This window comes from Hoplias malabaricus, chromosome 13 (genome assembly GCF_029633855.1).
Source record: "Hoplias malabaricus isolate fHopMal1 chromosome 13, fHopMal1.hap1, whole genome shotgun sequence".
Lineage (NCBI taxonomy): Eukaryota > Metazoa > Chordata > Actinopteri > Characiformes > Erythrinidae > Hoplias > Hoplias malabaricus.
In genome coordinates, this window is record NC_089812.1 from 25,129,121 (window position 1) to 25,142,139 (window position 13,019).

Here is a 13,019-nt window from a genome sequence, read left to right on the forward strand (position 1 = left end):
TTCTGCTCGCCAAATTATTTCCACATTTCATTCAGATTAGTTTAGGACATTTCTTTCTTTTTTTTTCTCCCCCAGTGCTGCTTTGTTTCTGTTGTGAGTCAGATCGGGTTACAGGGACAAAAGTGCTGAGAGAACACAAAGTTTTAATGTGATTAGCGTGGAAGTGTCTCGGTTCTGGCGGGTACAGAGTGTTACGGACTCTACGAGTTCTGGAGAAAGTGCCTGAAATTCAGAGAGAGAGAGAGAGAGAGACAGAGAGAGAGAGAGAGAGAGAGAGAGAGAGAGAGAGAGAGAGAGAGAGAGAGAGAGAATGAGTGTGTGTGACAACGTTTATTCATTAAAAGGTAAAATCTGACAGTATACTTTTTGTGTGCAGCTATTCACCCATGACTACACATATCATTTAATTTCTGTAATAACACAATAAGTTGTGATGTTATCATTTGGCCCAGAGGTCCCAGGCCCACCCATGTTTGTCACTGACCCACCCAAACTTACAAACTATATCAGATTTACTGTCCATATAAAGATCTTTCCAATAAATGTCCCAAAAAAATGAAAAATGTTCTAAATCAATATTTTATATGTTTATAGTTCTATATGTTGCTTGACGTTCACAGTGTAAACAGCTATAAATATACACTAAATTACTGTACACGTTTTATAAGAACGACCACATATAGTTGTGTTTTGTTATGAATTCTGGGAGCTGATATCTATTCTAAGATACGTTTTAAGATATTGTAGAAATGAATTACTCTAGGCAAAGCTACGCCTAGCACCACTGTGGCAGGAGGGGCATGGTCGGATGCCAATTGTGGGTTGGGGAGCTGATTGCAGTGAAACAGCAGACTAATAAACTGTGGCATTCAGTCATTCATTCTGTAACTGTTTCATCCTGTTTAGGGTCACAGTGGGTCTGCAGCCTTCTTGGTAGTACTGGACACAAGGCAGAACAACCTGGGACAGGACACCAATCCATCACAGGGCATCACACACTCACTCAATCACTCTCACACTCACCTCTGGGCAGTTTCGCCTGTGCCAGCCCACCTACCAACATGCATTTGTGAACTGTGGGGGAAAACCTAGCACCCGGAAGAAACCCACACAGACACAAGAAGAACACACCAAACACCTCACAGACCCCAAACTGAGGACAGAACCCATGACTTCTTTAGCTGTGTGGTGGCAAAACCCTGTCCCTCAGCAAATGTTTTGAGAGACCAGAGACAAAGTTGCTGAGGGAAAGCCTGAGACTAAAACATCAACCTCTGCTGAGCTCCTTAACTGGTCACACTGCCAGGGTGTTACACAACACTGCTGATGATAAAAAGTTTCACTTGAGTTGTTAATGGAGTAACTAATTTATGGCTTGGCAACTACAACCCACTGTTAATGACTTGACCTTGCCATGCCTTGCCCATTAATGTAATCTCCCATGGCTACTGTTGTTGGATGGCATGCTTTACTGAACATAGTTAACAGTCTAATGAATTCTGAATTATAGGTTCTTTGTATAATGCTGAGTTTCCAATCTCAGCCATGTTGTAGCTAATTAAAACTGGACAGGTTGTGAATGACAATGAATTTGATTCTCATTTTAGATAAGTTTGGTTAATTACACAGAAAAAAATACACAGAAATGTGTATTTGTGTCTATTGTGTCTATTTTGGCACTAGGGTTTCGTCATGAAACTTTGTAAGAGAAATCCCATTCATTTGTAAAGAATTTGCCACAGTGAATGATTTTTTGCCACATACTTTCAGACTTCTGGGGAGAACACAAGTCATGAGGGAAACCACATTGAGTTCAAGTTTGGTGAAATTCCACAGAGAATTCATGTCCTTAACCAATAGCACCACTGCTTTTGCCACAGTGACCTGAAGGGGCGGGGCTTTGTTCAGCAGCTCCGTAGATACAAGATGGAGGAAATGCTAACTGTAGCTGTTTGTAAGCAGGATGTAACTGTCTGAGCTGATTATATAATTGACCATAAAGGTTGTTTAGAATGTGATCAGTCAGGAGCTGGATTAAAAGGTGTATATTATTTGCTGTAGTCTTAATTTGTTTGTTTGCTCATTTTTATAATGTTCATTGTTAGCTAACTGCACCCAAGCAGACCACTGTGTACATTGTCAATGTTCTGCCCCCTGTCAATTTCTCTGAGGCACGAAGGCTAAACTGCAAATGTTTAGCATGACCATGACTTTAGACCTGCAGAGTAAATATCTTTGAAAGAATTTAAACTTAAAATGTATGTATATTATGAATAAAAAGAGTCAAATGCCACAGTGTTACAACACAATGTGATTTTAGCCAACTTTCTGTAAACTTTGTTGCGCTTGGCAACAGATGCTAAGAGACTTAAGGTTTGAACGTGGATCATAACTTCAATCATCCTTTGAATGTTGAGGTATATTATAATATCATCTCATCTTTCAGTGCTGTTCCTGCTGATAACATTGTTTTACTAGTGTGCTCGAGTATATGTGGACTCCCTTTTCCTTTGAAGGGCAAAGATGTTCCACATCATATCGAATATGATCTGAGCTCATTTTGTTGGAAAGCTTCACATTAGTGGCAAGGAAAGCTTGGCCTCCTCAGCCCCCGCACATTTTGAGATATCTGCCTCCACCTCACTGGCCAAAAGCAACACGCTGGGTTTACGTTACACAAAATTTCAGGTTTTTTTGCAGATAAGGCCTCCCTCACACTCCTATCCTCCCCAGCCTGTTTGCTTTTGCTGTGGCTCCAAGATAAATGTGACACCATCCAGCAAGAAGTCCCTGAGGACAGTTCTATGGACCGTGAAAATGCTGAAACCACCGTCCATCACGAAGAACAGCCCTCCATCACCAACAGCGAAAGCACAAAAGGCTAAACACCTGCGCAGGATCTCAGGCCAAGAAACCAATGTGGTACTATTTCCACAACACCCTCCCAGAGTCCAACACAATTCCCAAAATAAGCTTCAGTGATCCTGGCCGAGTGGAGGAAACCTTTAAAAGTACATCTGGAACAAGAGCAACACTCCAAACACAATATCAACTCAACACATCTATTTAACGAGAAACCAAGTCTCCTGAGAGCCAATTTATTAAATCTATTTATGCAACAATGCGAGTGTGATTAAATATTTTTCCCCTCAGACGCTCCCACACACATTTTGGACGCCCATCTGAAAGCTACGGAAAATGGAAACATCATGTTGTTTATGCAGGCTGGGTCTCTCCGTGTTTAACCACTCCGAATGATGGGAAACCATTAGGAATGGATTCAGGAATCTCAGCAACTTAAAGGTAGCCTGGAAGTGTACAGCGAGCAATGAATGTCTGAGCATATGGGCTCCAGAGTGTTGGTGAATCCTGGAGTGAAGAGATTATTCGCTTAATCAAAGCCTACAACGATGGGGCTTTATTTACTCTTAAAAATTAAGAGTCCTTTGGAGCAGTGCCAGTAACGAAGCACAATTTGTTCCCTAAGGAACCTGTTTTTTATGGTTCTTTTTTTTTCTTTAATGAAGAGAAGAATTGATGGCAAAGGAGTTAAATTACCAGCAATGGGGTACAGAACAGCATTGAAACACTTTCTGTGTCTTCAGCTGGGCTCAGCGAACCATTAATACACTCTGAAAACACCACACACAACTCTGAATGTTTACTAGACTGTAAAATTATATCTCGTTTTTTCTTGCCCATCCCACAGAGCCATAGCCCTCAGTTTAGCCCTGGGTCTCTAAGTTCTTGTTTGGAAATTTTATTGTTATACAAACTTTATATTTTCTGTTTTGAAGGCTATGATAAAAATGGTCTTATACTGTTTTAATATAGTATCAATTTATTATGACCCTTTTATTCAAAACGAGCATAAAACATCACTGGTAATATGCTGATGTCTCTGCAGTTAGCTAGTTAATTTCCGATATATGATTATCAAACACTTCTGAAGGTGTATGATGCCCTAATTTTACCTAAAGTCCAGCAGGGCTCCTCTGCCTGTCCTTCCCCTAGACTCAGAACTCTGAACCTGAAAAGGACTCTTTTGGCGAAGGAAATAAGGGAATTCATTACACGCTGTGGAGCCTGAATGCAAACCTCAGTGTGTCGGATGTGGTGTGTAAACTTCAGACTGATACTCTACCTTCTGAGCAAACTCATTTCATATTGTTTCCTGAGATTGGGCATTTAGGTTCCAGAGTGTTCAAGGCATTTTCCCGCTTAAGGGCAAGGCCACCCTGTTGGAGTTTCTGATGATGAACCTTTAGTGTCATTTCACATTTTATTTGTATTAAGAGAAAAGGGATTGAAACAAGAAAGAGTTAAAAGAGATTATTTTTAAAAAGCAGTAAACATTTAACGAGAAACCGGGACCCTTTGCCAATTCCAGAGTTCCTTGGAGGCTAGGGGCTGGAACTGTGGTAGCGTAAGCAGACCTGAGGTTCCACATTTGATACATAGGTTATTTGACTAAAACATCTGAGGTTTGCACACTCTAAAACTATCATATGCTCACAATATGCCATAAAATGTTACAGTGTACTAGGCTACAGACACTGCAATGTACGCACCTGGCATTAGGCCTCATCATGTGTCCATCAGATATTCTGATGTGGACAAGGTAACTAGAGTCAATTAGTTGTTTAATATGACTCTTGGGTAAAATGTTGCCTGCCACACAGTAGACTATGTAGGCAGTAGGGAGCAAGGCAGCAAAATATTTCTTGACTCAAACCCTTAATGTTCCCAGTATCGAGAATTTGAGTGAAACAGAGCCTGCAGACCTCTGCATAGCCTTCTTTATTTGGTCTGTGCTCTCACAGTGTTTAAAAGAGACCAAACAAATCCATACCTCAGCTTTCAGACAAAACAAAAACAGTAAGTACACGGATAAACATCACTTAGTTACACTCACTAATCTTCCCCATGTCTCAGCTATGACAAAACCACAGTTTCCTAAAGAGATCTTAGATAATGTTCTTTTAAGGCCTGTTTTATTCAAGGATATCTGCAGTAATGGCAACCAAGGCATTAAATGTAGTAATGTAAATCTATGTACTGTTACCGTTAAAACAACACCATGCCTCGATATTTGGCATTTAATTTTCTTTAGAGAAACTGAAAAAACCGTCTGTCCTTCCACAACAAATGGAGCAAAGCAAACTATCCAACATTAATTAAGTTGAATTAACTTCCGGTCAAAGCCAATGAGATACAAAAATGTGCTCAAACAAGGATGATGCACTTTGTTTCATTCACTTTCATTCACTGTTTCTTCTGAAGATATGAAATTAATCAGGAGTATGAATCTTTGCTGCAGCAATAGCTTCTTTCCAGTTTCCAGAGAAACCAGGGTGTGTATAATATTTAAACCTTAATTTAAAATGACATAAATATGACGTCAGTGCAGGAGACTAATGGGGAATAATTATCTTCCCTCATTCTAAAATCTGTGGCTACATGGCGCCCTCTAACGGACCATTGACTCAGTGCAGCTATAAAGAAAGATTAAAGAAATAGGATATAAAATGTGATAAAAAAATATTTATAGTAAATAATATTTTATGAAAATAGTTAGGAAATAATATATAATTACAACACTGTACTATACAACTAAAATACTAATATTACACGATGAAAGCTTAATTAAAAATAATTTTAAAACATATTAAATAATTATTCTTTAAAATCTTATTATATATAAATATACATATGAATAAAGAAAAAGGGATTCAAATAATTATTTTAGAACTTCTGTGAAGCGACAATGAAAGCCTTTGGGTGTTTGTGGCTTTATGTAATAACGCAGATACACCGCTGAGCGGCGCTATTTTAGAGTCAGATATCTGGGATGCAGCGCTATATTTATTTTCCACCCGTTTCCCGACAAGCCCCTCACTCGTGTGTGTAACCGATTAGCCAATCACAGCGCAGGAGGCTGGTCACTGCTGACAAATCAGAGCTCAAATGGGGAGTGGCTTTACGAGTGTTAATAAATAAATACATACATTCGAGCACTTCCACACAGAGCTGTCTGTGAATAACTAATAATCAGTAATAATCACTCCAGTGCTCACTCCATACGTAAACACTGCTGACCCCGATGATCATGAAGGTGAGGGAAATGAAGATGTTGTGAAGAAGTTATTACCAACCCGTCAGAAGTGCTCTTCCACTGACTCTTATTACCCTGATTAATAGCCTAGTGATGGTTTAAAAATAATAGACTACTACCCACAAAGTAGTGATAAACCTGTGATGACGTCAGAGCTACATCAATAGTATCTATCTATCTATCTATCTATCTATCTATCTCTCTATCTATCTGTTTGTCTATGTGCCCAATTAATATAATTACGTAGTTAATAATTATTTATAATAGTGATGATTAAGATTTAGATTAATATTTTTGCAGTAATCATATTAAAAGAAATGCAACGTTCTGTAAATACATTACATTATTGAATATTGTTATTTATTAATATTAAAATACTTACTATATCAGCAATAATATTAGTAATAATAATGCTACAGTGCTGTTTTCAGTTCTGTGCTGCGGGAACTCTGAATTATGTCAGAGATTCTGATGATGATGGGGTGGTTGTGGTGATGGTGGTGGTGGTGGTCACTGATTATGGTCTGTACGGTGACAGTAATATATGATCCATTGTAGTGTGTATAGTGTTTAGTGTATAGTATACTGTATTAATATGGATTCTTATCACTTCATTCTACATATACAGTACATCAGTACATACAGTGCATCATTAATGTTAATAATAACAATGATAATAGTAATAATAATGATAATAATCATTAATAATAATAATTCGGAGATGTATAAACTATTCCACATCTGATTTAGAAAACATTTATATAATCACTAATGTGATGAGTCATGTTTCATATTTGCTGCTGTTCAGTGTGTGTGTGTGTGTGTGTGTGTGTGTGCACGCGCGCGCGCTCTCGCTCCGTGCAGTCTCTCCTAATAAAGACGTCACACTCCGCGAGCGCGAGCTGCCCCGAGTGCGCAGCTCCTAAAAAACACCCCGCGCCGCTGCGGCTGAGCTCGAGCTGCCGAGGGCCGCGCGCGCTGCTCTCCGATTCTCGGGCACGCGGAGCTTTACCCGAAGCCTGGAGTTGAGCCCTTCGCACGCGGGGGGACCCGAGGGTCTCGAGGTATATTTGCAAACTGTGCTTACTTGTCTTGCTATCCTTCTGGGGACGGAATGATAGGACAACATTAGACTCTGGGAAAAGTGGGGACCTTTATCTGAGATCGGGCTGTGTTTTAAATGCAGATTTAAAACTTCTTAAAGAGCAGAGAGGCTGCCGTTTGGTTACTACGGTTACTGCTGTAGTTAGGCTCAGCTTCAGGCGTAAGATTACTTGGCTAAGTCTGTGGAAGTCCTCGCAAGTATAGTGAAACCAACTCGAGTGTGCGTTTCACGGCAACAAATCCTTCAGTGTCGCGCGCGTTTATCGCGGCGTATCAAGTGCGTGATGCCAGCCATAGTGTTTTTCCACGTAAACGACTCGTGCTGTTGCTCGCGAGCTTTCCCTTCCACTCGCCATTGCTCGTGCACGCGCTTCCCTCGTTTTAACGTCTTGTGTTTTGTCTTTTTGTTTTTTTGACCGAAACGTCGTGGCCTCGCGTTTTCTTTGCGTTCTCCGGACGGAGACAATGAGGCGAGGGCTTGTTGTGAAAGTGCACTGCGCACTTTTTAGTAGCCGCGAGAAGGGTCACGCCCACTTCCAGTCTCGAGACGATAGAGAGGGGCTGCATGTGTTTTTCTGAGCATGCACACACATGCAGGCGCGTACACGCATACACACACACCCTGCAGCCTTCAGTCGCTCTGAAAACACACAGTTTTGTCCTCAGATTTGAGATAGAAACAATGTGTAAGGAAAACGACGCGAATGGTGGGTTTGTTTCGTCCAGGAAGGGCTTTAAATCCCTTTAAAGATGGTGAACTGCAGGTCTGTTTTGCTACCGGCAGGGGGCGAGCTGAAACGCGTGGGATTAACGGTCCTCAATGACAAAGTTTGAGTCATGCGTTCTGTAATTCCCTTGTGTGTGTGTGTGTGTGTGTGTGTGTGTGTGTGTGTGTGTGTGTGTGCCTGCCAGACATATATCACGTTGTGGGGACTAAAACATGTAAACACACTGTAAAACTCAGGTCTTCTTCCCACACAACCATGAGAAATAGGTTAGGGTTAGGGTAGTAGTGTTCATGGGTAGTGTTGTCATGGTAATAGTATTTTATGGCTAGAGTTATGTTTAGGGTTGTAGTATTTAGGGTTAGTTGTGTAGTAGTTGGTCTAGTGTTAGGGCTATGATAGTAGTGTCTATGGCTAGTGTTAGAGTCATGGTAGTAATATTTATGGCTTTGTTATGGTTAGCATTGTGGTTAGTGTTGGACTTAGGGTTTGGTTAGCAATAGTTAAGGTAGTCTCCACAAAATCAATGAACATCTATTTAATGTCCTCGCAGTTCACAGAAACAAAACTGTGTGTGTGTGTGTGTGTGTGTGTGTGTGTGTAGTTGGAGGTGTGAATCATTGCTAGCGCGTGAAAGCTGTGGTTTTCCCGGAAAACTTCAGCAAAGCTGGGAAACAGTTGCTGCTGTTTGGGGTCTTATCACATCTGGAGGAATGCACTCATTGGCATTAGTTGTTGAAAACATTTAACATCTGTGAATGATGTAGACTTCTACAACACGTACAGCATCACCACCTACAGTTACGTACAGTGATGTTGTTTGCTGTCCCTTGAACTTGGTGGATCCACTTAAAGAGGAATGAATCTGTTCTAACTAATTCAGTCATTAAGATGGAAACAAGGCATTCGGAGGGATTAGATGTGAAATGGTGAAAAGGTTTATTGTATACAAACATACTCAGTGTCATTACAGTGATGGTGATGGTAACCAGACATCAAAAAGCCTGCTACACATATATATCCATTACATCGTCTTTATATTCGTCATTATATACATCGTCTTCACCCACCAGTGAACCAAATTGTGTTTTCTCAGCGTTTGTTTTAATGTGGATGATGTGAAAATAGTAATAAGCAAATCTATTTCATCAGCTTCATTAACCATTTAGGTACACTATTTTTCTACAGGACTCCACAGGTCCACCACAGAGCACTCAGTGGACATTCTACTAGACACACCTTCCTTGTAGATGTAAAGTCAGAGACAGTAGCTCCTCTGTTGCTTCTTGGGGCTCCCTTGGGGCTTCTGACCATTGAAGAGCAGGGTGAAGGACACAGTATGCAGAGCAACAGATTGACTACAGTGTGTAATTGTAGAACTTCAAAGTGCTCCTGTATGGAAGTTTCTTATATTCATGTTTTAAGTCATGCAGCTCTCTCTCTCTCTCTCTCTCTCTCTCACTCTCTCTCTCACACACACACACACACACACTTTACCATAGCATCACCACTTCCAATTACAGTGTCGCTTTGTTTTCTGTCTGGAAACTGCAAGTCATTGTGGCACATCGCAGCTTTGTGAATAACTGTGTTGTGTAAAGGTATAAAGGTGTGTGCTGAGTGTGTGTTGTGCTGTGTTGGAGGTGATGGAGGGGACGGATGAAGGTTCCGGAGCTCGCCTCTGCTCCACTAAAGCCCCCCGCAGTCTGATGAAATGGAGGAGGAGGGTGAAGTCAGAGTACATGAGGCTAAGGCAGCTGAAACGCTTCAGAAAAGCAGAGGAGGTGAAGGTGAGACTAAACACACTGACACACTCTTCACACTCTCACATTCACACTCACACACCAACACTGAACGCACACTGCCACACTCACACTCACCTGTATTTATAACTGCATGAAGATGCTTTGGGTTAGAGGTGTGATGGGCTATGTTTGTGTGGTTGTGGTTGTGGTTGTGGTTACACACTCACATTGTGGGGACTTGCTGTATTTGTGGGGACCCTCAGCCGGTCCCTAATATATAAATAAATTACATTGATAGTGAAGCCATGTTTTACACTTGGGTTAGGCCTAGAGTTAAATACGTATGGAAACATTAATGGTAAGCCTCCACAAAATGAATGGATGTCTATGCAGTGTCCCCACACATCACAGATACTGGATGGCGTGTGTATGTGTGAAGCCACACATGAGCCGAAACTCACCATATACAAAGCCAAGTGTTGGCTGGAGGGGTATAAAATGCCCAGGTTGTGGAACAGTGGGACTACATTCTCTGTAATGCTGGATTTACATACAGTGCATCTGAGATGAGCTGGAATGGAATTTTCAATCAAGAACTGCTTATCAAACAAATCCTCACAGCAGTGTTCCAAAATCTAGTGTAAAGCCTTCTCCTCAGAGCTCTCCCTCTCTTCACACGGCCAGTCTGGTCTTACCACGTCTGTGTTATTTCTGCCTGTGTAGATCTGTGTAGAGTAACATCACCTGCTTATTTAAGGAGCACATTTAGCTCTGAGTCATTGTCGCGTGTGTGTGTGTGTGTTCACTCTAGGCCTTGTTCCTGTCAAACAGACGTAAGATTGAGGAAAGAACAAACCTGCTGAATGAGGAGTGGTCAAAGCTCAGGATCCAGTCTATCCCTTTCTCCACACCCAGCGGATCACTGCCCAGCAAGAAGGTACGTGTGTGTGTGTGTGTGTGTGTGTGTGTGAGAGAGAGAGAGAGAGAGAATGAAAAAAAAATGTTTACCTGGAAGAATTAAAGGTGTGAACGCAAACACCCACAAAAATTTGTCCCAGACTTTACAAGGACTTCTTCCTCATAGCACTCCAGTAAAAGCTCCAGGTAAAGTCAGAGTCAGTCATATGTGAACAGAGCCACTAATGTCCCAGAGTATCATGCTGTATCTCCCGAATGACATACACATTTACTGCCCCATGTCAAAATTTCCCACAGTGAAGAGGCGTCTGACACAGAACATTTCCCCCTGTGCTCCACATATGTGAAAGGACCACTCTGGGACATGTCTGTATCTGATACTCCAGAGTTGTGAAAGGCTCTCTAGAGTCACACAGAGAGAGAGAGAGAGAGAGAGAGAGAGAGAGAGAGAGAGAGAGAAGAGAGAGAGAGAAAGAGAGATTAGGAGACAGAGGAAAGCAAAATAGATAGAGCGGCGAGAATGTGAGGAGATAGAGAGCCCTTGAATTAGGGCTTAAGATATCCAGCTAAACTCCTACTTTGTGAGTCCTACTTTGTGGAATATCTGTATGGTCAATAAAGCAGCACATCACACACATTAGACTTTCCACTGTTCTGGAGTCTGTAGTAAACAGTAAAAGTTGATGGCAGTGGGAAAATACAGTAAAAGAAAAGTTGAAATGGCACACCTCATTAATACTGTGGACTTAGCTGTGCCCCAGCATCATCTACATAAAGGTTATGTAAGGGTTAAATGTTGCTGGACAATTGCAGCTGGTGTAAAAAAGCAAGAGTCTGATTTATTAATGATTTGACCATTTGCTGACAAACGACAGGGGTCCTTTGGTCGGTCAAAGAGCAGGGGCAGCATATTCAGACCATCTCAATCTAAAATGCAATCGTAAATAAGGTCAAAGGGCCCACTGACTGAGCAGCTCATGGTCAGAGAAGTCATCAGACCCAGCCTCTGTCTCCTGCTTTAATCCAGACCGCGAGCAGCTCCATCCCATCTGACCCAAGCTCGGCCAAAAGGAAAACCGTGGAATACCAGAAAGGCTGTGCACTGTAATTTCTCTCAAAATGGAGCAGCAGCGCTGCCAAGAAATGTGTTTCTGAGGCGGCCAGACGGAGGCCAATAAATAAAGTCTCTCTGAAATCCACAAAAACAAAACAGCCTGAGGTCAGCACGGACCCGTCTGCTCTTTAACAGCACACTCCGGCTCTGCAGGCTGTGGAGGCATCTCCAAAACCCTTCCCAGGAAACAAAATCCTCATCTCCTTTCCCTGTTCAGACATTGTTCATTCCGCTCATCAGCTAGGCCTCCTCACCTAACACACCACGCTCCAACCTGGGAGGGGGAGAGGTGGCAACACATGCTTTCTCTGAGATATGTAAAGCCAGCTGATGCTTTCTTTTACAACTGCAGCTAACACAACCGTACTGGACAGCTTAGTGTGCTTGGAGGAGTGAGGGCACTACCCAGATAGCAACAGATGTTTGGCACAAATGTGGTACATCTGCAGTTCTCTTATGGCTCACACTTGGCCTTAGATGATTGTGTTGATTCAGGGTGCGTATGACTGCCTCAAAACAGCCACAGGTCCACCTTTATAAGGACCAGATGCCATGGGTGTTGTGGAACAAACCTGGTCCATGTCTGGTCCACGCAACACATACACAACACAGTGCCAACACTGAGAGAAATCTGGCTCAAATATGTCTTCTATCTGGGCACATCAGCTAACAATTGGCGAGCATGCCATTGATCAATGGGCAAAAAGGCACAGATATCCTTCCCACCCAAAGAGAGCAAGGACAGTAATTCTCTCCAAGACTCCAAGCCTAGGACATGGCTTAGCACAATTAGCAGTACTGAATTCTAGGAGGCTAATATAGCTAACAAGTAATAAATGTGTAGAGCCGGCCAGTTAGCAATATGCAAACTGCTTAAAGGGGATGTCTACAATGGTGGGGGATGCACAATTCTCTCTGTTTTGTTTACGTACCGAAGCACAGTGTTTTTTAAGGTGGAACACAATGTTTGAGAAGAAAAATGACTGTTGTTTGTATGTGGCTGAAGTTGAACTTATCTGAGTTTTTTCACAGTTTGACTCGCCACCTGAGACTTATTTATAACTCGATTTCATTAGCTTTGTAGCATTTTCTGTAGAACACTTAAGTGTGAATTTGGAGACATTCCACCTTAAGTGATTCGAAACAGCAAAAATAAGTCAGTATACCAACATTCTTTTGAATGTTTGGTGTCTAAAAAACTGACAGATGCCCTTTCTCTGCCAAGCAGAGAGAGAGAGAGAGAGAGAGAGAGAGAGGCTAGAATACCGGACCAAGTCAATTTGTTTTTTTACTCACTA

General features: G+C 41.8%; 1 protein-coding gene across 1 annotated transcript in view; it reads left to right on the forward strand.

Annotated features, from left to right (window-relative positions):
• The first annotated feature begins 7,066 nt into the window (after positions 1-7,066).
• Positions 7,067-13,019, forward strand: part of ezh1 (enhancer of zeste 1 polycomb repressive complex 2 subunit) — a 26,656-nt gene continuing 20,703 nt past the window's right edge. Inside the window, 3 exon segments of the mRNA XM_066641653.1 lie at positions 7,067-7,179; positions 9,588-9,734; positions 10,501-10,626. Of these exon segments, the coding sequence (XP_066497750.1) occupies positions 9,591-9,734; positions 10,501-10,626 (270 nt within the window). The 5' untranslated portion in view covers positions 7,067-7,179; positions 9,588-9,590.